The sequence below is a fragment of the Apteryx rowi genome, unplaced genomic scaffold, assembly GCF_003343035.1.
Source record: "Apteryx rowi isolate R43461 unplaced genomic scaffold, aptRow1 scaffold_85, whole genome shotgun sequence".
Taxonomy (NCBI): domain Eukaryota; kingdom Metazoa; phylum Chordata; class Aves; order Apterygiformes; family Apterygidae; genus Apteryx; species Apteryx rowi.
Genome location: NW_020451149.1, coordinates 1044269 through 1068081, shown reverse-complemented (window position 1 = coordinate 1068081; position 23813 = coordinate 1044269). Strand labels below are relative to the sequence as shown.

General features: G+C 54.1%; 1 protein-coding gene across 1 annotated transcript; it reads right to left on the bottom strand.

Annotated features, from left to right (window-relative positions):
- Positions 1-5728: 5728 nt before the first annotated feature.
- GC (GC, vitamin D binding protein) lies at positions 5729-11686 on the bottom strand. Its single transcript, XM_026090164.1, has 12 exons — positions 11623-11686; positions 9948-10017; positions 9276-9408; positions 8654-8865; positions 8210-8342; positions 7950-8044; positions 7315-7444; positions 6861-7063; positions 6388-6520; positions 6136-6233; positions 5878-6010; positions 5729-5782 (listed from the first exon to the last, which is right to left on the bottom strand). The coding sequence occupies exons 1-12, from the start codon at positions 11684-11686 to the stop codon at positions 5729-5731; spliced, it is 1458 nt and encodes a 485-aa protein (XP_025945949.1).
- Positions 11687-23813: the final 12127 nt, after the last annotated feature.

The following is a 23813-nucleotide window of genomic DNA, read 5'->3' as shown; positions in this document are numbered from 1 at the left end:
GTGCTCCGCGAGGCGACRGCCACCCGAGCGCCGCGTCCCTCTCTCCAAGCCACGCGCGCACCTCGTAGCACCAGCAAAGGGGAGGCTGTTTGCCCTGAGAGCGGCATCTCCAGCTCACGGGCCGGTCTCCGGTGGGCAGAGGAGGCGACACCRGCCGCCCCAGGCATTTTTTTATGAGCACGCTCCTCCGAGGATCCACCAGGCGCAAGCGGGCCCGCTCCCGCACGGCATTTTTTTGCAGGGACGAGCTACCCCGGGACAGCCGGGGCCTCCCCGCCGCGAGGCAGCTCTCCTCGCCTTGCCTTTGTCGAGGTTTTGACTCCCCGTCCCCGTCCCCGTCCCCGTGCAAGGCTTGTCAGGACGGCGCTGCGCCGTCGGGCTCCCTCCCTCGGGCTGCTGCAGCCCGTTGGCGCTCCCGAACGCCTCGGTGGATGCCCAGCATGCTCCGCGCGCGCTAGCGCACAGCGGGGCCCCTTTCATCCCGCCAAACGGCCCCAATCTCAGCAAGAGAGGAGTTCGCCAGATGATTTAAATTCTTGTGATACGAAGTTGAAATCAAGCACTTATTTTTTTTTTTTCAAAGCTGTAATCAGCAGCCTTTAGCACGTTATTGCTTTTTCAAATGCGGGATGGGATAAAATGTTAGGTATGTCAGCCATGAATTACAGCACTATGAGACCGCCTTGAGGCATATGAATATATACATGAGACAGAATTATGTGCAGTAGGAGTTACTGCAGAAGGCCTGCTCTCTTTGCAAGCAAATACAGCTCTTCGGCTAGCACCTAACGCTGTGAGGGGGCCGACTGAACTCATGTTACGTTGAAACAACAAGAAACCCGTGCTCCAAGCATTACAGTTGCATTTAGTTTACAACATAAATTATTTCTCGAGATGGAATTAGGCTTTCTTTATTTTGGGGCTTTCTAAAAAAAATTTTTTTTTGCTTATTATTTTAAAGGTCAAGCTCAAATTAAGCATTATGAGTCACGGCCAAGCAAACAGGAGAAGTATGTAATATCTAAAGTGTGCAACTCATTGCTCGCTCTCGGACACGCACAGCCAGGTCGCAGTCACATCAGCCTGGTCTTGCCCTGATTTTGACACCACTCTCACTGCCAGTCTCTCTTCTGCAAGTCTGACTCGCGTCACAGGGCAGTCGGGAACGGAAGCATCTGGCAGTTGTTGTTTTCTTCCCCATGAAAGGCAAATAGTCTGCTGAGGGAAAGCAAACATACCACGTGACACCTCTGGACTTTCAAGCAGACATGGCTTGTCACTCCAAGGCTTCACGCGCACAATAAGCTGCTCCAAACGAGTGGACCAAAAAAATACTCGGCCCAAATTACCCAATTTCCAACATGTTCTGTAGGTTTTGAGGAGACCGTGTTGGCTTGACTGTGGACTGCTTAAAGGCAGGAAAAAACAAAAACAGGCAGGAAGGGAGAATAAAGCATTAGAATAAAGCTGTCGTAATCCCTTCTTTGCCACGTCCTGGYTAGAAGGACTAATAGTGGACTCAAGCTAACGCTGCTTTCCCAAGGGAAGCACCTTGCTCTTGGCCCAAATCTGTGCCCCAGCAGGTTCAAACCCCTCATATGCGTGAAAGAGGCGTGAAGTCTTGACCATAGTGCTGCTGATTGCCTGAGATTTTTGRGGTGACCAGAATTTGTCTTGGTTTCAGTGACTTGTCCTTCTCTGGACAAAATAAYGTTTCAGGACCTGTGGTGCTTCATGGTGACATCTCAGACACCCTGCCCACCGTATACAAGATGGCATTTAACCTGATATCCCTGAGTTCCTGTTAATAAAGCACAACATTGGCTCAGCTATGAGGATCGCTCCTTTTCTTTTCAAGCTGGTCCTGAGCTGGAAAAATGACCAAATGTGGGATAGCCGGCCTACTGCGCCTGCGCTGTTAAACACATCTCTGCAGAGGCAGGACAAAGCCTGAACGAGGGCACGGAAGAAAACCTGCAACCATCAATATCAATGTCCAAAACGTGAGTTACTTTTCCCCGTTCAGGACAGAGCAGCTGTGCATGCGGGATATCCTGACCTTGCTGAAGTGGCTACTGAAAATCCCATAGAGGAGAACAGAGGCAAGGATCCTGGCTCAGACTAGCCCTGACACTGATGCGAATCGCAGTAGCTCCAATCCAGTTAAAAAAACCTACATGCTTTCGTACCTACAAAGGAGTAGTTTTCACGTGTGCCTGGTCAAAGCAGCCCTGCCACCCATTTCGTACTTACAGGCTGCAATTTATGGTCAAGCAACAGGTTTTCATGGAAACTATTTGGAAAATCATTTTGAGATAGCAGTGCTCGTTGAGGGAATCTTTATCTGCTCATGGACTGTTTGCCAGCGGAAAAAGAACCAAAATATGTCAAGCAAATCTTTCACCATTCTTCATTTCCCCACTGATAACAAGAGACACTAAAAGAAGAAACCTGAGGTCTGGATTTATTGCCTGTTCGTAGTGCAACTGCAAAGCTGCTCTCTCAGGAAGGTTGGTTACCTTCCYGATTTTAACGGGGTTTTGCACACTAAACAACGAGCTCCGAGGCACTGGTACACAGGACATCCAGTGTCTCAGTCCTGCGAGACTTCTTTTGGTTTGGTGTGCATTTCCGTGGYTGTGGATCTGCCGGGTTTCTGAGACCCTTTTGGGGTGAGTGCCCTTGTGCTCTCGCCAGCCACGGTTCATCCTGGCGTATTTTATTGTGTCTCTGGATGGACGATGGCTTTCTGAGCACTGAACAGAGTCAGCAAATCAAGGCACATAGCTGTAAGGAGCGGTCCAAATCCATAAGCTAAATGTTAGGACAGAAAGTTGTCAGCCGCCTGTTTTATAGAGCAATATCTGCAACCTGAGTAGGCTTGTAAGGACTCCGTTACCTCYTGGTGCCCTCAAAAGGTGTGTGGGAACATGTAAGACTAATAAGTGTGGGGGGGTTCAGTTTAATGTCTCACTCGAGAAGGAAGGGTCGGGACCCACCTGATGGAGGTACGCTGCTACCTGTGAGCTGATCATCTGTCGCATAGTTTCTAAAAAAGGAAAACTCACCTCTTGCTAAAGTTCATGGCTAAAACCTAACTGCATTCCTTCTGCGGGAGCGGGATTTCATTAAAGAAAGGTTTGCCTAATTTTTATGGGGTTGGTTCCCGGGGTGGCATTGCGCTCAAACACTGCCCTCAGGAGCAGGTCTCTGCAGGGGCTGCACATGCGTTTTCRTTTTATGCTTCGTGCAGGCTCTGCAAACGCTCGCCCTGTGCCAGAGCTCGAGGACAGGGGTATCTACAGCCCTGACGARTTACTGTTCATTTAAGTTCAGGTCTAGCGAGTATTACAATTCCTGAGTCCTAACRCTGTCCGCAAAATAATTACTTGGGGTCCTTAATTAGTTTTAAATTGATTCTCTCCAATTCTGCCGATTATTCCTGTGCCTCTTTCAGATCTTTCCCTTTCAGACTGAATGTTGTTCCCTGTGCGCCGGTGGTAAGGCAATTGCTTCTTTTGAATTGGTTTATTTTATTTATCGCTTTCCAGAGCAGATCTGAATTGTGGTGCTACAATTCCCTTTGTCCGTCACTTTGGCTCTGCTGAATTTAATCACTAGAGCGCAGACTATTATAATTTGCAGTTTATCATCGTGTCTGTGTAATTACAGGCCAGGATTGCACAGGTTCAGGGAAGTCTTTTGGGGAGATACCGCCTTGAATTACTCCAAGGGAGTGAAAGCAAAACTGCTGCTGAATTGTTGTCAATTATTTGCTCTRTTTTCCAAAATCCTCAGGAGATCTGTAAGCACTGAGTTGTGTCAGAGGAAATATTTGTTTCCACAAGTAATCTAAGCTCCATAATGCTCAGGTACAATATCTTACAGGGCACTAGGTCTGGAAATTATCTAGTGTGGCAAAGTTCAGCACTTAGATCTTTCTGCGTGTCTCTATTTTCATTGGTATATTTAGGTTTCATTCTTCTCCCCAGCCCCTCTCCTTCCTCTCCTTCCCCCAACCAGTGTACAAGGACGTACACTCCTGGTCACAGCAAGAGCTGATTGCACAAARCTTGTTGAGATCCACACGTTCGTGCCATCAGCAAATCTCCTCTAAGCAGTTTAGTTGTTGGGTCGCTGTAAAGTATGTGGATTAGAAAGAGCCGAAGCAGAAGACTGGGTGGGGAATCGCAAAAGTCACAAATACAGGCTTCCGCGTGACCCCTTGGGCTCCCCTGCCTCCCCCCGCAGTGCGACTGCAGCAGACAGGTCTCCAGTGTTGCACAGCCCTGGAGGGGAAAATCGGGGCTGCTGGATATGACCGAGTGCGGTTCCGATTATTTTATCAAAGCACTAAACTTGCYGTTTCCAAAAGAGAAGCTATGTCAACGAGAAAAAGAAAACCAGTTCAAGACAGAAGACATCAAAAGGAGAGAGGATAGCAATGCCTCTAAAATACGCGCCCTGCACTACTGCGGTCTCATCCCGTGGAGCCGCTTGCTCCCGCCGGGCGTGCAGGGAATGGGGCTGTGCTGTCGCACCCGGGCTGCTTTTAATTTGGAGCAGGATTTCGCGTGGGGCCAAGACACCAGATGACTAGCTCCACCATAAGTCAAGGAATTCCCCGTAAGCAGTTTTCGCTTATTTGCTGCATGAAGGAACCAAAGGGAGGGACACTTGCTTTTGGGTTGACCATGCATGCTACGGCCTTTCCTTCGGGAAGTAGTTCGAGATGGGCTTGTACTTCAAAACCGACCCACTTTTAGGGGGTGCCAGAAGGGCCAGAGCCCAGCTTGCAAGCTGGGAGCAGCCGCCCGTGTCGACCCAGGAGACGCCCAGTTTTGGGGAGAAACTGGGCCAGGGGGGATATCACGGGCCCAGCACTGTCCACCTCTTTCCCGGGTTGCAAGCGCCATCTCTTGGAGCTCTGCTGAACATTCACGGTTTCTGGTTTAGAYGGCAACTTGGTTTGCGATGCTCCTGCCTCCTTCCCGGTGCTGTATTGCCTGCGCACCCCAAAAGCTGAGCGGGTGCTTTGCAGAGCTCAGCTTTTCACTTGCTTTCAGGCGTGAGCGAGATGCCTGGGGCGGGGGTTAATAATAGCAGAGAGCCAGGGGGGCTTGCTTGGGGTACAAATTGGTGAAGTTTAGGCTGTTCTGTCACCGTGCAGAGGGCCCAAAGGTCCCATCTCTGCTGATGGGCTTCTCCGTGCAACTCCATCTCTGCGGGCACGTCAGGTGGGTCCATGCTGTTGTCGCTTAAGTACTTAGGGTTGGGCCAGTAGGGTAGCTACCTGATGAGCTTGTTTAAGGTGAAAATAACACCTGCCTGGGGGGCAGTAGGATTGGGTCTCCCCTTGCACTGCGTTATGAGCCCTTGCCTGCCACCAGCGTGCCGGTGGAAACCCCCCCATCTTTTCGGCTTTGCCGCCTGCCTCCTGGCTGGGGTTACAATACCCGGGACCTCCTTTTCCTCCTCTTCCTCCTCCAGTTGGAGGCCATCAGCAGCTCAACCCCAGCCTCGACCCAGAGGTGCCCCCGTCCCACCGCCCCGCACCCTGCCCCAGCGCCGCTAGACAGAAAGCGCTTCCACGTCCGGGCTTTGGGATCCGAGCCGCGGGATCTGGGCGCCGAGCGCGCCGCCCAGGGCCGGGGTGCTGCCGAGGTCTTTATTGCTGCGCGCGCCGGTCCCCGCACCGCCTGCCCCTCGGCCTTCGGCGTAGCCGCCCCTAGAGCAGCATGCAGGAGCCGTGGTCGCACGCCTGCCCCATCTCGGCGCTGATCTGGAAGAGAGGCCGAGGGCCCACGCGTTGATGCATAGCCTCGGGAAAGGCCCCGGCTCGTGGGCTTGCCTGGGCTCGCTCGGGACTCGCCTCACCTGCTGCGCGCAGTAGACGGGCGGCGCGTTGGCGGGGCAGCAGGCGGAGGCGAAGTCGGCCCTCCGCTCGGCCAGCTCGGCCAGGCGCTCGGGGCTCGCGCCGCGCTCGCTCTGCTTCACCTTCTCCTGCAGCCTGGAGGTCGGGGGCCGGGCRTCAGGGGCCGCGCCGCGGCGGCTGCCTTCGGCCTCCGTGCCGCGGCGGCGTGGGCGGGAAAGCGCCGGGCGCCCCCCGCGCACCGCTTCTCCTTCGGGCCTTACCGCTTCTTGAAGTGGAGGAAGTCCAGCTCGGCGTACTGGCCGCACAGCTCGCTCGCCTTCGCCAGGAAGGCGAAGAGCTCGCCTCGCATCCGCTGCTTCTGCGGGGCGAAAGGGAGGAACGCGTCGGCGTTCGGCGCCCGGCTGCCGGGCTCCAGCCCGCGCTGGCGTAGCAAAAGCCTCTGCAGCAGGTTTTAGGGGGAGCTTGAGCCCGAGGCGGCGGGCGCCGGCGCCCAAGCCGCCCCTCGCGCTCACCTTGCCGTTGAGGCAGGCGGAGGAGTCCTTGGCGGCGCAGCACTCCCTCATGACGTTTTCGATGGCGTCGTACAGCTTGCCGAAGAGGGCGTCGGGGACGTTGGGGTGCCGCCGCGCCAGCTCGAACGCGTACCTGGAGCGGAGCAGAGCGGGGAAAGCGGGTCGCTGGCCGTGTCTCCCCGGGCCCCCAAGCCCGGTGCCACAGGAACGTTTTGGATTAGGTGAGGCTGGAGCGGCGGAAATGCCAGGCTATGTGGCCTGAGCAGCCCGGCCCCGGCAGTCCTGCTGCGTAAGGGAGGCTGCTCTTCCCTGGCTGCTGATGGAGTTAGTGCTGCGGAGCCCTCCTCTCCTCCCATGCGCCGGCGCTACTGCGCGTGAAACCCTAACATTTGCAGTCGTACCCCCAGGCAGAGAGGCAGAAAACYGGCGGGCAATATTGCCTCTGCCGGGACGGGGGCGCCGGGGCTGCTCACCTGTCGGAGTGAAGGGCCCCGTTCTCGCTGCACAAGTGCTCGTTGGTCGGCTGCTGGAGCTCCGGCAGCTGGGGGGGCTTGGCCGGTTGCAGGGCAGAGATGCAGAAGTAGTTCTGCATCACGTTCTTCCCCTTGCAGCAGTCGGCAAACCTCTCGTCTTTGACCGAGAGCGCGCTGCAGACTTTGGCGGTGTGCTCCGACAGCTGGAAGAGGGAGCCGAGAGCGCGTGTTGCGCGTGCATGAGGGAAACCCCAGCGGCACTTGGCATCTCCCCAGGGGCTAGGAAGGTTGCAAACCCCGGGCTGCACGGGGCTGCCCCGCTGCTGTGCTGGAGGGACCAGGGGTGCTGCCACCYCCTCGCCTGGAAAAGGTGCTCCAGGAGCGCCGTAGGTGTGACGTGGGAGGTGGTTTTGGCCAGAACACCCTGCACGTGGCAGTCCCGGGGCCTTCTTACCTTCTTATGCATGCAGTCTTCAGCCATCGAGTCGCAGCACTGGGCAAACGCCTCGGCAGCATCTTCTGCTAGGGGGAAAATTTCCTCAAATGAAGCACTTGGTATCTTCTGGGCAAACATTGTTAGGTAGCTAGATGGACACAAAGCATAAAAGGGACTTAGGTATTTCAGCTCTTGGTTCTTCTGACTTACCCATTAAGACCTGGTGGGGATTTAAAGCCTCAATTGCTCCTTACAAGATCTGCTTAGTTTGTTGTGTAGGCGCAGACCTGGCCAGAAACCAAGAATTCTCTCTCATTGCAACTTTGAGGGTTCACTTTTTTTTTTTTGTCAAACTGTGGAAGGAAACTGAAGCTTTTCATTATTTTCTGGGGAGAAAAAAGTAGGTAGAAGAGGGAGGTGCTTGCCCRTTTAGATGCACTGCAGATGGACGACAGGGAGCACAGGACTTGCTTTGCACCTCTGCTRAGCACAGTGCATCTCCACAGGACAGCACAGCACGCTTATTTTCACATCTTCGGTCAAATGCTTCTTACTGAAAACTCCCTGCAGTCAGGAACCACACTTTCAAAGAGGAAAGCGGGTCCCGGTCTGACCTGCACTGAAGTGTAGGAAGTCCCATTTCCCCCTTGTACCTGAACTTCATTTTGTCTTTGCCATATGCCGCGAAGCGGGAGCAACCCCTGTTTGACAGGAGAGTGAGCAGGGAGAGGGTTTTTCTTTCCAGTTTCTGGAACAGAAAGGAGAATATGTGCGTCAGATGCCGGCAGACGCCGGTGCTGGCAGCCTGTGGTGGTGTCGCAAGTCGCTTGGGGTATCGCTGGGATTTTGACCAACCTTCTTCAAAACCATTTACACCTCCAAAAGCCAGCGGGGGGGAGCGGAGGGGGCTCACCTCTTTCAAGAAGCAGGTGGTGGGCGCCGGGGAGATGCAGCATGTGGAGACCATGGAGAGGAAGCTCCTGGCAGAGCCCAGGAGCACGGGCAGCGGCGCCTGGCCGTAGTTGCTGGCGTACTCGTAGAGAAACCTGCGGGAGAGGTGGGCTGGCCTGGAGACCTCGCCAATGCAGCGGGCAACCAGATGCTCAGTTCCCAGCGATGTGGGTTTTTGGGGTGTCACACCTGCATCRGGCATGCACGGTGGGCTGTCATCCCTCTGCAGGGATCTCCTTGGGCTTCAGTGAGCCCTGGCTGGTTGCATCAAGCAATCGAGCGACTTGCTCCTGCCTGGGGCCATTTTTTGTTAAGGCTGGGCCTCGCAAAGTAACATAGCGACTTCTAGGAGAGAGCAAGGGGTGTTTTGCACCCACGACCTCACCCGCGGCGGTTCGGTGCTCACCTGTCGGCAAAGTCCTTGGGGTCCTTGGCAAAGTTGGCACAGAGCTCATCACCGTCCGGCTCCGCGTAACGGGGAATCTCCCGGGGCGAGTGCTGCAGGGCGGCCATGCAGAGCTTGCGCTCGAGGCCGGTGTGGGCACAGCAGGCGTCCACGCCGGCGTGGCGCGGGAAAGGTGAGTTCGGGTCACAGGACTTGGCCGACAGCGCCGACGACTGCGGGACGCAGAGGGAAGGGGAGTGAAAGGGAGGCTCGAGGGCTCACCAAAGCCCTCGTGTTATTTATTTATTTATTTATTTTTTATCTAAGCCACTGACAAGCTCTGCGGGGGGAACTCAGCTGTCCTACCTCTGGCTCAGAAAGGAGACGGAGCCAAAAATTTAATATACGGGGAGGATAAATCCCATAGACCTGGAATTTTATTTTTGGGCACATCTCCTTTCTGCAGCCAGTTCAACCACTGGAGACCTCATAGCACGTGGCTGAAAAAAACAGACAGAAAAGGCTGAAACGAGCTCTATAGAAAGTTGTCTGTTCAAGGCTGGAAGCTCTTTCCCCAAATTAAATGTTTTGTGCTGGCTGCCCTGTATTTCTGCAGACCGCCACCGAGTTTTCCTTGACCTACCCCAGCGTCGTAGCACGAGGGGTCGGCGTCATCGGTGCAGCAGGTTTCGGCCAGCGAGACTATTTCACGCACCAGGTGGCTGACCTCCTCGAAGGTGGCGTTGGAGAACTTCTTGCTGTTCATGATAAGTGTGCTGGGAGCAAACAGAAGAGGAGGAACCCGTGGGATTGTAGCAGGGGAAAACATTTCTGTTTCTTAAAAATCATATCAACATCAATCTGCCAGAATGCGATTTAAAAATATGACCTGGATGGTGGCAGCTTTGGTCCAAACCCTTCATTTTTCTGTGCTAACCGTTATGGTAGCCACTTGTGCTGCTTGAGGTGAGGATTTGTGCCTACAGGATCGTGATGCTAAAGCGGATACCAGCTTTCAAAATCGGATCCTGGATCCTGCCTGATTTCAGGCTGGAAGCCGAGGTTTTCAAAGGAGGTTAAGGGCATTAAGCACCACTTCTGTTATGATTGTTAAATCTAGGCACCTAAAAGGGTTCGAATAGGCCAAGCGAGAAGCAAACTTAATCCTGCAAGTCAGCTCATTGAAAGCAACAGGAGTCCTCATTTTCAGAGAATGAATAAATAAATCCTCCTGTTTCTACGTTTGTTTTTTTTTCTTGGCCATGACTTATGCGCTGAACTTCCCGGGAGGGTGAGCGTTGTAGGAAATACATACAGGGCTCGGAAGTCATCTTTCCCCATGGTCCTGTACTCCTTACACACTTTGTCCCGGACGTAGGGTTTACCTGCAAGCCCAGAGAAAGGAGGGTTCACGATCGAGCCCCGCGACTGCACAGGAGCCGCGGGGCTGTGATTTGGGCCGCCTCCCGCCCCGCGTCCCCCCGGGGCGCTGCTGTTGCTGCGCTCGCCTTGCAGCCCCGTTTCTCGGAAAACGATGGATGCAACGAGTTTGCTCGTTAAACTCTCCGAAGTGATATAATAAGCACTGGATACCAGGGCTGCAGGGCAGCTCGGGGAAGCCTGGGGAGAAGAGTTATGGAGCCTGAAAGCCACTGCGGCGGCCGGGTGCATAAAGCACTGGAAATTCTTCCTGAGGTCTCAGGATGCTTTAGGCTACTGAGATGCCTGAACCATTTCTCACAGGAGGATTCGAGCTCCTGAATAGCTCAGCCATTCTCTGAAAACATCGCTCTTGGTTTGTAGGCGTTAGTTTTGTTTTAGTTTATGGCTTCTCTTCTCGGTTCAGTTTCAAACCTCGTTGCAGTCCCTGAGACATGGAAACTAGCTGCTAGCGTGCAGCAAACCAGCAGAGGATGCTCTTGTGGCGTGCACTTTTGGGAAGCGGCTGTGGTACTGCAACCCTCATGGTCTAACTCGCTATTCATACGCGAGGGGGGAGAGAGAAAACCTGGGAGGGAAACCAGGCAAACTGTCAAGGACATTAGCCCCTCGTCCAAACTACTGTCATTTTTTTATGTCTGAAACAGAGACGTGCTGTGCCCCTACTAAAATAAGACCTGACCACGGCGGTCCGGAGCACACAAACAGCAAAGCTATCACCGATGACTATTAGTCCCTTGAAAATGGTATTGATTTTGCCACAAACTGCATTGGGTAGACTTTGGTACCGGCAGGGTAAATATAGATATTGTGCTGGCATCTCTCCTGTAACTTTGACGTGATCTTTCCAGGGAGTTTCRGACTGGGAAAGATATTTGTAGGGAAGCTACGATGACATTTCTAAGAAGAGGCTGGGGSGGGGGGGGGGGGGGGGGGGGGGGCGAAGCTTTCCAAAGGCACTTTGGTCCTGATTTTCAAAACCTTTCAGAAGCTGGGTTTGTCAAGCTCTCGTCCTCACCGCTTTCGATGTCGTTGCAGGACCACGGCAGAGCCCCCAAGAATTAAGCCCGTTCCCCCCAGAGCTCGTCCAGCCCGTGCAAACGCAGCAGGGGGGCTCCGAAGGAGCGCAGGCTGTCCAAAAATATTCGAAAAGGGCAGAGCCGGAGCCGGGGTAAGACGGGATGGCTTCCTTGGCGTCGGTTTGGCTGTACGCAGCAGCCTGGGGTTTCTGCAGAGAAAATGCCCTGGGAGACYGTCCTCCCTCTTCCCTGCCCAGCGCCCGGCTGCGGGGGCAAAGCCCCCGTTTTGGAGCTTTGCAGCCTCAGTGAGGTGCCGCGCTGTTCACCCCATTCAGCAAAGGACGATAACTCCCTCGGCTACGTCTGGCCGTTGCCATACAAGGGCAACGAGCACCGCAACGGGGAACCTCGCGCGAGCGAGAGCTCTTTCCCCTCTCTCGAGCCGCGGCCCCGCCGGCGCGGGGTTCGGGCTCCCGCGGCCTTTGCGGCAGCTGCCTTCGGGGGCAGGACGCAGCTGCGAACCGCTCTTACCTCGGTGCTCGGCGTGACCGCAGGCCACCACCACCAGCAGCAGCAGCACCAGGGCTCCCTTCATGCTGCAGACGGGTCCTGGCCGGGGCAGCGGCTGTCGCACGCAGTTGCCCCTTGCAGGCTGCTTTGGGGAAAGCGGCGCTGGAAGCGCAAAGCCTGGCGCTTATATCGAGTTCCTGCGAGCTACCTGGTGAATGATTAACGCTGCCGAAGGGGCAGAGGGTGAGCATCCTTGGCCTGCCGGAGACAGCCTGGGCTGACCGGCAAAGGCAAACACACGTCRCAGGCTGCCAGCGCCCCCGAAACCCAGATGGTTTTAATAATTAACTGTGGGAAATAGGTACCTTGGGGAAAAATAGATGCACTGGGGAAAAAATAGATGCATCACGCGAAATAGATGCTGTGAGATCTCAGTTTTTCTCTACCTGTGATTTAATTATCGGTGTCATACGAATGGCAGAAAAGGACGGGCAGAGGCAAGTGCATGGCATGCATCATACGAGTGCAAAGCAACGTGCCGCAAGGCCAATAAATGGTCCTCCCAAACCCGCATGAGGGGCAAGCTGGCACTTTGGGGCGTCAAGGCTGCATTTAATGTGCAGAGCCCCAGGGAGGAGAAAACACCCATTGGCGGACCGCGGCGGTACCTGGTGTGGCCCCAATCTTGCCACCGGCCTGGGTGCCAGGTCGGGGTGACCGGTCACCGCTGTGCCAAGAGCACAGGGTCCCCAGTGCACTTTCCTCCGCCAGCGCTCCTGCTGAGATAGGGACAGCAGCCGAAATGCTATCCGATACACGAAGCATGGTTTTTTCAGAGCTGCGGTTCTTAAAGAATAACGGCATCGCGAAATAGGATGTATCTTTGACAGTCAGAAGACTTCACAGCCATTAGAGAAGAGCCAACTGCTTGATTACTAGGTACTTGTGGTATAAACCCCAACAATAGGTTTTTTTGGTGTAAACACAGATTTTTTTTTTTCTCTCTTGTCTGACTGTCCTCCCCAATTCAAGCTGTAACTTCACAGCAGCAGCACTGCATAATCACCACCCGTTTGGGGTATTTTTAGCAGAAATGCAGGTGTCTGTTAAAACACATTTAAGATAATTGCTCCTAAAATCGTTGCAAATCAAGGGGAGGCTTAACAGCTTATCAAGCAGTGAATAGGATGTGAAAAACTGCCCGCTAACTAAACCCCTCTGTGCTCACTCCCCTCTCTCCCGTTCGGCTTTGTAGCCAGAGCGTTTCTCAGAGAAGGACAAGTCCAAGCAAACGCGAGCGTTGCCCATCTCCGAGAAATGCGCCGGCTACAAAGCTGAAACGGGAGCGGAGGCTCGGCTGGCGCCGGCGAGCCGCAGCCCTCGACCCTCCAGCTTTCGTAAATCCTCTTTATCGGCGACGATTTGCCCTGCCCGCGGTTTTGCTGCGCTGGTTGGCCGGCGTAGCTCTCCCCAGACGTCCCGCTTGCCTCGGGCGCGCTTCCCGCTCTGCAAACAGGTCAGTGTGCCCCCGCCTGCCCTCTCGTCCCTTTGAGCCACTTGCCCAATATCCTGCAGTGCAGCTAATCACCAGCTAAACCCAGGATTTGTCCCCCCTTGCCCCTGTTTTGGGTTCTCATCCCGCCTTCAAATGGGCTCGAGGCTGCTCTCGCTTTGGTGCCCGCTGCCAGGGTATTAATAAAGCTCCCTGATGAAGGTGCCGAATTAGACCCAGGCTGCTAGCTCTTCTGGGAGTGCAGGCTTTCGGTCAGTTTTGTACCCGCCTTAYAGGGCGCTTTTCGGGGGTGCTTCATTTCTGCAGGTTCCTGCTGCAGCGCGCTGTTCGAATTTGCGGAAGCAACCTGCATCCGAACTTGCAGCRGGGGAGATGCAGGCTGCAGGGATGTTAGGAACGATCCTTTTAAAAGAGTTTATTTGCACACCTGCACATTACAGCTTTTACATATAGGAAAAAGAGAGTAAGAAACGGCTTCCTCTGTGTGCACAGGGATTTGAGAGGGCCTGGTGAATGGCTATGAGGAGCGAGGATTAACAGCGAATGATCCTAGGTGCATGCCAGCAAATAATCCCAGATAAAAGAGAAGGGGATTCTTGCTCTAAGCTGGAGAGTGACGGAGGAAATGAGACTCGTTACCTCCAAATTAATAAATACCTCAGCCTTTGCAAGCCTTTTGTGATAAGTGGTGTTTGCTGGGGCCAGGGCATCCTCGCAGCTCCCTTTCACAGAGCTGGAGGGGAGCCACCGAGTTTTGCTTGGCTGGAGCCTGGCTGGAAAAGCAAATGGTTTAATGCGGTTTTTTTTGTTCCTGTTATGATCCTTTGGGGTGCCCCCAGAATTACGTGACCTCCCCGTACCTTTCTTTCTGTTAGAGGGGGMAGGAAGAGGACACGCGGTTGCTGTGCGAGTGCAAGGCTGTTGAAGAGCAGCAGCCTCTCTGTCTCGGTTCATTTTTAATGCATCTCTCAACACGGTCCTCTCTGTAGCTGCACAAATACAGCTAAAACTGTTCCTAACTAACTGCCGCATGCACTTTCTGATCAACTGTGACAGCAATAAAAGCAAAAAGAGCAATTGTTTTAAAGGTGAAGACTTAAGCAGCAAAGTGCAACACACTTGGTAATGAAGAGCAATTCCAGCCAGCAACCTCCGGCACTTACACTGCGCGTTAAGGACTTTTCATCAGGAAGCACCTACAAGATGAAGATTGGGAAGAAAGAAAGAAGTCTGACTGTCTCTTCCCCTCCTGCAGCTAAAACCCCCTGGAGCCGATAACTCGGGTAACGTGGGTCTGTGCCCCGGCTCTGCCACGCACTCACTGTGACCTTTGGCAGCTCACGCAAAACGCTCTGCCCTCTTTGCCCATCGAGAAAGCGGAAAAATAATTGATTTCCCTTTCCTTCCTTTTTTTTAAGATACAGCTCTGTCTGCAGCCCGCAGTGGTACCGGGCAGCGGGGCTGTACCATAACTCCAGAAAGTGCCTTTGCAGGTCCTGCACCCTCACATTAAATTTCTCGTTCCCTGAAACCAGAGCTCCCGCACCGAATCTGGCCTTGCAGGGGTATCRCACCGGAGCGTGCAGGCACGGCCCTGGTGCGTTGTCTGAGGCCAAAAACTGGCCAAGGCTTACATCCTGAGCAAGAGGAACTCCCAGCCGTGCCGTGCTCGCTTGAAAGTCACTCCTAGAAGCAAACTTAAGCAGCTGAGCCACCCCATAAATTCTCTCATTTGCCTTTTTTAGGTATGTGTGTCCCAAACTCRAACGTTTTCTCCTGGGAGTGTTTTAGAGCTGTGCACTGTTTCCTTAGATCTAGTTTTCCATTTACCCCCTCTTGCCCCAAAAGTCCTCTTCTAGCTGTTCAGAGTGGAACCCCAAAATCTCATTTTTTTAGGAACTCCAATTCTCGCATTCTCAGGTTGCACCCATGTGGCCCGAAGAGAGAGAAAGAGACATCTGCAGAGGAATTGAAGTGAATTAAGTATGGTTCTCCTCAAAACATCAGTATTGACCAGCCGGCTTTCTGACTGCCCTTTGTTTCGCTGCCTTTTTAGAATCAACTTTTAATTTTTAATTTATATTCATGAAAATCTGATTTGAAGTTAGGCAACTGGCTCCTGAGCTGTCATGGAAAGGAGAGTTAGGACAAAATTCCGTGAAAATAGTTATGTATTCAACAAAGAGCTCTCTTGGACGTGTGTGTGAAATTGTTAAGATGGGTAGAAATTTCCTGGATTTATTATTCTAGATAAAAAGTGTGATTTTAAAAAAACGTGTTCAGAGGGCCAGGTCGCAGTTGAGCACAGGTGCAAATGTGGAGCGGTTCGTGCTCCAGCACACAGCACATCCGGCAGGAGCCAGGCGGCATTTCCAAACATTTTTTTGCTCACTTTCTTACTTGATCACCTGTTGCAGAAGTAATATTATGCTGTGCTGTTACTCAGCGCAGCAGCCTGAAGGCGGCTGGCCAGAGACCAATATTAGCAAGAGATGCAACTCATACTGATGCTTTTGTATCAGATACTGGAGCTTTAGAGGGTCTTAATGCTACATTTTTACAGTGCGAGAAGCAATAGCTCTGTGCAGTCCTTTTTAACTTTGGTTTTTTTAAAAACAAGATTTAAGCGTGCTGAGGCTTTTGCTGTGATTTGCAACTTAAAACTCAGAGTTTTTAATACCATGTCTTTCCTTAAGAAATAGAAATTAAAACAGAAAGGGGAGCACTAGGAATCCCAGGGTGTGGCGTTATGTACAAAATGTGGCCAAAATAGCTTAGACAGCTTTCCATAGATGAGGAAAAGCTGGGAGAAAATTGYTTGATTAATCCCTTTTGAGTAACTATAGCAGAAGTCATCCTTTCAAAAGCCACAAGGATGTTTTGCCTTTCCAAAGGTTACACGGCGGTACACACTCATGAGGCCGGGCTCTGGTCCGGTAACGAGCCCTCCGTGAATTTTAAACGACAGGTAGATGGACAGGCTGTCCAAGGGAAGTGCAAAGAAACCACGAGCAAATGTTAGGGATGATTTAGGAAAACAGTAACCATCAGGTTCAACTGGTAAGGTGTGAAGCCGACAGCGGGGCTGCTTTGTTGATTTGAGTTGCCCTCTTAGTTTTGTAGGGTGTTGCATGAAGAAAATAAATTATGTCTAACAAAATACCCCTGTATGTCCTTGATTTTGACACCCGGATTAATGCAGACGGCACGATGCTTGTGCGTGCACCTGTGAATATTTGGGGAAAACCGCGGCCGCCTGCATCTCTTTTGGCAGCGCGGGCAGGGTGGCGGGTACAGGGCTTTCCCGGAGCGCCCCTGCTCGTAGCTAAGGCACCTGCCCCTGCACGGCCTCGGGGGCGTACGCAGACCCTCGCGAGAGCCCCGCTCCCGCGGGCCGTCGCATCACAGTGCGGCGCTCGGAGGTCACCGCGCGCCTCACAATCCGCCGCTCAGAAGCAGCGCGGCGGCGGCGGGCGGCGAGGCCACATCCACGCCGGGCAGCCGCCGGAGGCACCGCTGCTCCGAGCGCCCGGGCCATGGCGCAGCGCCAGCGCAGCCGCAGCGCCAGCAGGAACTGCCGCTGGAGGGGCCGGCGGCACAAGCGCGCCGGGCGCTACAGGCGGCGGCAGCACCGCCGCAGCGCCAAGGGGCGAGATAAGCCGGCAGGTAACGAGGAAGGAGCCGCAAGGCTTCATCAGCCCGGTGGCTGCRGGATGGAGACGCTAGAGGGTTCCCGCAGGAGGCGATGTCCTGGCTGACGCGGAGGTGCCAGCACTCACGGGAGGCTCCCTTTCCCGCAGGTYGCCGGTCCCGGTCCCGCAGGATGAGGAGGAGGAGAAGGAGGCAGAACTATTAGACGCTGTCGCCAAAGCCGCCGTCTCTGCCCGAAGGTCCCGGCCACCCCAGCCCGGCGATGACGGCCCCGGGCACCGGCTACCCTTGAGCAACCCAGCCTAGCAATAAAATCCTGCCACTGATTTCTTTCCTGCTTTATCGCCTTGCAGCTGCTCAGAAACGGGTGGTGGCGGTGCTGGGGGTGGCCGGCAGAGCAGCCCACCCCGGCTGCGGCCCCCGGCGGCCCCCGCCGCGCTCGCGTCCTTCCCCCGGGGCTCCTCGCTCCGTCCCCGGTGGCCACGCGCCGCGCTGGGGCGGCCGCCATGCCCTTGCCGGTGCAGCACCCCAGCGAGGCGCYGCTGCCGCACCGACCGGGACTTGGTGCCCATCGCCCGTAATCACGAAAAGCGCGGCGGTCGGCACGGTTTTGTCTCCGCCAAGCCGACGTGGCGCTCAGGAGGAAGGGGTTTCAAGCTGCGTGCTCATCCTTGCCCCGCAGCAACCTTCAGTTTTGAAGGCATGAGCTGTCTCCAGCGTGGTCACAGCTCCCAAAAGAGCCCTTCTCACGTGGACAGAAGAAGAGCGATATTTCCACCGGTTTTTCCAAGAGCCAGCAATAAACGCAGCAAGAAAGATCCTTCCTATAACCGAGTTTTCTTTGTCATGTAATGCATATATCAAACATGCCAGTGTTAATGATTGAGAGCTTGTTYGGGACTAGCTTTGAAAYGGTATCACTGAGTGTATTATAGTGGCTTCCGGCGAGGAGCCAGCCCGGTGACCGAGGTGCAACGTGCGGCTTGGGGTGAGACGCCGGCAGGACACGGGAAAACGGGTGGGAGYGAGTCCCTCGCAAGCAAGCGCTTTCACGCCACGTTACGCTGGTAACTAATACATTAAGGGCCCGGAACGGCAGTGCTTTTTTTTTGAGGAGAACGGCTGTGCCTTCCTCACCGCTTGGAAGCGCTTTCTGGCCGGCGGCAAAGCCCCTGCTGCCGGCGGGCCGCGGCCTCTCCCTGCCCTTCGGCGCAGCCTCCCGCGAGCGTGCGTGCAACGGCACGGAGACCAGAACGGGCTTAGGGAAAGCCTGGTGCCGGGGTGGAAACGGCCCCAGCGCGGCACGACGGGGCGCACCGGGCGGCTCGGGGGAAAAAAGACCGCAGCAAAGAAACCCTCCGAGCTACATCTGTAGAGCCGAGGGCGCCCCGGCGGGCCGGTGGGAGGGCGGAAAGCCGAGCAGACCGCCGGGGCAGCGCCACGGCTGTGCCCGGGGTGCAGGATTCGGCCCCCGCGGCACTGTATGGGAATGGCCGCGTTTGGTTGCCGGCGCGCGGCTTCACAATGCCGGAGGCTTGAAAAGGCGCCGGGCGGCCGCGCGGGCGCTCACACGCTCGACAGCGCCGTCCCCGCCGGGCGAGACATGGTGCCCGGCCCTCGGGGCCCGCTCGGCGACTGAGCTCCCGCGGCCACGGCACGGCACGGGGGCCACGGGCGGGCGGGCGGCCGCCGCCGCAGGGTCCCCCCCAGCCGGAGGAACCGGGGCAACAGGAAATTCTACAACAAACCGCTGGGCAAGAAGAAAGGTGACGGCGAAGCCGCGTGGATTTTGCCGGGTTTTCCTCCATCGAGCTGGCCCCGCGCGGGGCAGGGGCTGGGGAGCGGGGCACCGGGGGTTACCGCCGAAAGCAAAGCGCTCGGTTTCGCCCCGTACGGGCAGGCGGGTCGGGTCTTCTGCAGGGCCGCAGAGAGGAACCGCCTCTGCGGGAGAGGCTCCCTGCTCCCACGACCCGTCCTCCTTTCTGCCCAGTGATCCTCCACGTGCTTAATTCGCACCCGTGTGTTTCCCCGGCAGGGTACGTACGCGTCTGCGCAACCTACTACTACTGGAAAAAGAGATGAGCCCCTGTGATCTGGGTCCCACGTGCGTCCATCTCTCCATCCAGCCCGTGGGAAAACGCTGCCACCACCAGCCCCAGAGCAAGCCAAGCAAGCCAGCGGAGATTTTGACCACCCGAGACACCAAGAAGAGCTCCACCAGCAGCCTGGTGGGTCCCCAACATGCATCATTAACAGCAGCGGTGGAAACCTGTCAATAAAGTCCTAGAGCGCAACTGTGGTGCGGTGTGGTGTGCTACCTGCCGCAGGCATGTGCAAGGCTCGCCAGCAAAAATGAGCTCCGGCTGCAATAAAACTTGTTGTTTCATGCTATAAATAGGGTCTAGAAGGGAACTTGCCCAGGGGAAACCCTTGGTTTTGATTAAATCCTATTTCCTGCTGTGCAAACGATTGCACAGACAGCAGCACCGGGCCCACTGTGACCATCACTGCGGGGTCACTCATACTCTAGCTGACATCTGAGTTAATTGCAACAGAGTAGATGATATATTAAAAAAAAAAAAATTCATATACATTAAGGATGAACATAAAGCTTGAAACGTACTGAAAACATTTTTTTTTTCTTACTTCCAAACTATTTTCCAACACTCTAAAAGCAGATCAGCTAATATGACTATGGCAACACTTTTAGCTGGTCTGTATTTATCTGCCCCGCTGGGCGCCCACACAGCGTCTCTCTGCAGCAGCCCGGCTTTGTCCTGCAGCCTTGGCGTTGCGCCCGAGCACATTAGGGGCTGCTCAGATGTTAATATAGAAAAATTTAAGTCAATAAAGCACAACAGATACATCTTTCAGAGGCATGCAGACACGTGAGCGACTCGGTTGATTTAGGGCCATTTATTCTTCAGCCCCAGCCCCAGTTTCCATAACAATATAATGACTTTTTAAAATTGAATTTTAATCTGACAAGGGTGCATAATAATTAGTTTGGGTAAAATGAAACATGGAGCGAGGGACAGAGTCTTCCACTGTCTGAGTAGGCAGTAAGAGAGTGAYGTTACTTGACTAATTACTGCGAAAGATGAAAGCCAGTTAATTAAAGATAGAAGCTATGCAATTTGGGTAAGAATAGCAATAGCTGGTTCGAATGCAGGATGCCAAGCAGAAGGTTAATGATAAGTCTTAATATCTCCCTTGCGCTTGCAGGAAGTGACTCGCGCTCGCGTTACCACTGCGGCTTCATTTCAGCAGAGCTCTTCACGGCTGCCTTCAAACAGTACCTGTGCCAATACACAGTTCTTAAGGTCGATTGTACTGCAGAGGCAAAGCCCAAATTTCAAACTCCCTGCCTATTTGGATAATCATTTTCATTGATTTTGGTTCCTAAGAGTAGATGTTATAGAGTAGTATGAATCTTCAGTACAATGTATGTGTGTAACATATTATATATAATGTGTAAAATATACATGATATAGTCCGTAGTATGTGGAATGAGTATTATATAGTATATAAATCTCTACGTGCGTGTCYCATTTCTATCGAATATTCCGTACGAATGTAGCACTGACTCTACTGAATAAAGCCTCTCTGTGTCGCATGTCGACTCTTGGCATGGAAAGAGGCGCAACGAGCCCCACGGCGGCTACTTGAGCTGCTACCAGGACGGGCCCTTGGGCTGGGACCTGGCACGCTGCTTTTTTGGCAAGGAAGCTTTTAGCCCACCCCCGACTTTCCTGTCTGCTGAGAGCTCTCTTCCAGCTGCCGAATGCCCAGGCCTCCTCGGGTGGCGCCCGGCTGCCCCGCGGGGCGGTAGCAAACGCCGTGGCGAGAGGAGCCTGGGCTGGGAGCAGGGGCCGCCGGGCTGCACGCGGCTCCCTGAGGGGGAACTGCTGGGTGCTGGAAAAGGGCCCTCGGGAGAGCTGGGCAGAGGCTGCTTTAGGTGCATTGATGGAAAGAAGAAGCGAGGAAACAAAAAAAACAAAAAAAACAAAAAAACAAAAAAACAAAAAAACAAAAAAACAAAAAAAAAGGAACAGGGTAAGGCACCCGCCGCGGTTTGGGAAATGCACTCCTTTGAGCACCGCACAGGCCAGGTCCTGTCTGCAGACTAAAAAAACCTTGTAAAAGGAGAAAAAGGTGCATTCTGGCGGGGTGGGGGGAGCAGGGAGCCTCGGCTGCCAGCCCTGGGCGCCGCGTGCCCCCGCCGAGGGGTACAGTCTGCCCGCCTGGCCACGGGCACGCAGGGATTGCCGGGGAGCAGGAACGAACCGTTAGCGCTGGGTTGCTAATGAACATCTAAGCGAAGGGGGGGGGGGTGTCTTTTCTCTTTTTTTAATTTGGCTACTGGCTCGCTTTATCCATCTTCTAAACACTTCCAGAGAGCTCTCCTGCTCCCCCGCTGCTGTATGTATGGGTGTACAGCTCAGTGGGTGCAGGGTAACATTTGCCTTTACGTTTGCTTGGTTAAAAAAAAAAAAAGAAGAAGAAAGCACCCATGGCCGGCTCACACCGCCGAGATGCCCCATGCCTTCTCGTTCTGAGCACAAAAGCAGCAGTGTCCCTTACTAGCCCGCAAGCCTGAGCTCGCACGCGGCCCAACGCGGTTTGGGCTGATTTCCGTCAGTGCAAAACGTGACACGGGAGGCGTCCGACGGCCTCGGGGGCTGCTCTCTGCTGATGCTCTCCAACGCCCCTCGTCCTCCTCACACTTCGTTACTGTAACAGGACTAACTTAGGTTCAGTCCAGCATTCTGGAGTTTTCCTTTTCCTTTTTCTTTTTTTTTTTTTTTGCACGGTTTTGTCTGTGGGTTTTTCAATTATTTATTTTTTGAGGTAGGAGCCGTTGTGGGGTTATTTTTATTTGCTTCGCCAGCCTTTTTTCCCCCTTGGAGTTGCCTGCATGGTGGGTTTCTTGTTTGTTCACTTTTTTTACCTTCTGGGATTTTTTTTTTTTTTTTTTTTTTTTCTGTTTTTGGCCCCGGATGCCGGCCCCTGCTCACCTGTGGCTGGGGGCAGCCCCGCAGGTGGCGGCGCTTCCCGGCTGAGCAGGCAGCGATGAGAAAAGATCGGCACCTGGGGCTGCCCCCCTGCTAGGGGACCAGGGCTTTGCTGCTCTCCCGCTTCTCAGCAACCTCTCCAAACTTGGGCTTTTTTGCCATGCTGGGGGTTGGTGCCTCTGCTGATCCCTGGGGCAGGGAGTCTCTACCAAAAGCTTTGGGGCATCATGCTGCTGTTCAAAAGAGGGAGATTTTCTTTTGTCTCCCTGAGTGTGGGTGCTTTGGGGGGTTGCTACCAAACCTGATCCATGTACTTCTGTTATATGTGATATAATGCTTTTAWTAAGTGGGYTCAGTGTATTCTGTTCTGTTTGYGGCTCACTGCAGCTGCTTGCTCGGGGATATGAAACTGCTGGCTGAGCTGCGGACCTCTCGGCTATATTTGCAGGATGTAAGAAAATCCAGTAAGAAAATTACTGGACAGATGGGTCTGGGTCTGCAGCCCAAATAAAATCTGCCCGAAGGGAAGAGCTTTGGAGCAAAAGTGATCATCTGCCTTTTAAATGGAAGTCTGCTTTGGTTTGCTCAGTAGTTGCACGTCCCTCTCTTCCCTGTCTGCGCATGGACCCAAAATCGTGCTCTAGGGCACTTCTCAGCGCTGTGTCAAGGAGCCGCGGCATCGGAGAGAGGCAGGAAACCACCAGGCAAGTAAAAAATGGCGTAATGGGAATTCAAAGCAATAATTGTAGTTTGGCCATAGTTTGCTGGGGGGCCCGGACTCAAGTTACTTCGTGCATCACTCYTGCACCATGTCAGTGACCCTTCTCTTGGAGCAGATAGCTTTCCCRGGGGCTAATTTATCACTTCTGAACACTTCTTAGTGCCCGCAGGCAATGGAAGTAAAAGGGAAAGATGGAGGGAATCAGATCTATTATTTATCAGGGGTGAAATTTTTGCTTTCACTTCGGTTTTGCAGAGGGTCGATTCCCTCCAAAGGCTGAGGCTGATATTTGCACCCTGTGCTCTGAGGGGTGCTTACTGGACTGGGAATAACTGCTCTGGGTACGACCTCCTAATGTACAAGATTGCCAACAATGTGTTTCTTTTTTTCCTTTAGTTTTCTGAAAACTGCTGAAGCAAGCGAGGACTAAAAGCTCTATTTTATAGCATTATGGGTGTTTAAAATGCATCCGTGACAGCGTGGCTAAGGCACCTCTGCCCTGGCCAGCCGCAGGGCTTCAGAGCTGGGGAAGCGCTGGCTTGGACTGGGGCTGCGGCTCCCCGACTTGCCCGGAAACACGGCAACRCTCGTCCCTCTGAAGCCTGTAAAGAGCTTGGAGAACCTGCATAACGGGCAAGAAGACGTTAAAAGTCTCCGTACTTTCCACCACTTCGGTGCTTTGCCGGAGCCCGTGGGACCGGGTTCCCAGCCCAAACAGGAGCTGGGCTTGCGCCTTTAGAGGACTGGCRTGCCTTTAACTGTTTGGGGCGGGGGATCACGGCCGGCGCTGGACAAGCAGCGGGCGGCACTCGGGGTCTTGCGGGGGCTCGGTAACGCGGAGCCCCGCTCGCCGGGCAGGGGCTTCGGGGAGGGCGGCCTGCCACCCGCCGGCCCGGGCTGCGCGTGTCCCGCGCTCCGGCTGGCCCAGGCAATCCCGCACGCCTGCGCAGAGAGCCACGGAGAGCGGCTCTTCCTGCTYGCTGTGCCTGGCGCCTCTGCTTGGGGAGCCTGGTGAGGACGGGGCCAGCGCTGACGCGCGCTGCCTTGTGCYGGCGCTTTGCAAAGTTCACCGCGATACACGTTTGATAACTGAATTTCTCTTTAAGGGAGTGCGATGCCTTCATTGCCTGCTGTCCCCTTTTGTGAAAGTATTTACTTTGCATATCAGGAGCATGTAAAAACTAACAAATGTCAAATCTCGGCATAGGCAAGTGACCAGAAGTGAGTTAGTGTTGTACAAAGGTTACTGAAGTTCTTACAAATACTGGATGATTTGATGGGAAAATAGCTGGGACTTTTGTTTAAATCTAAC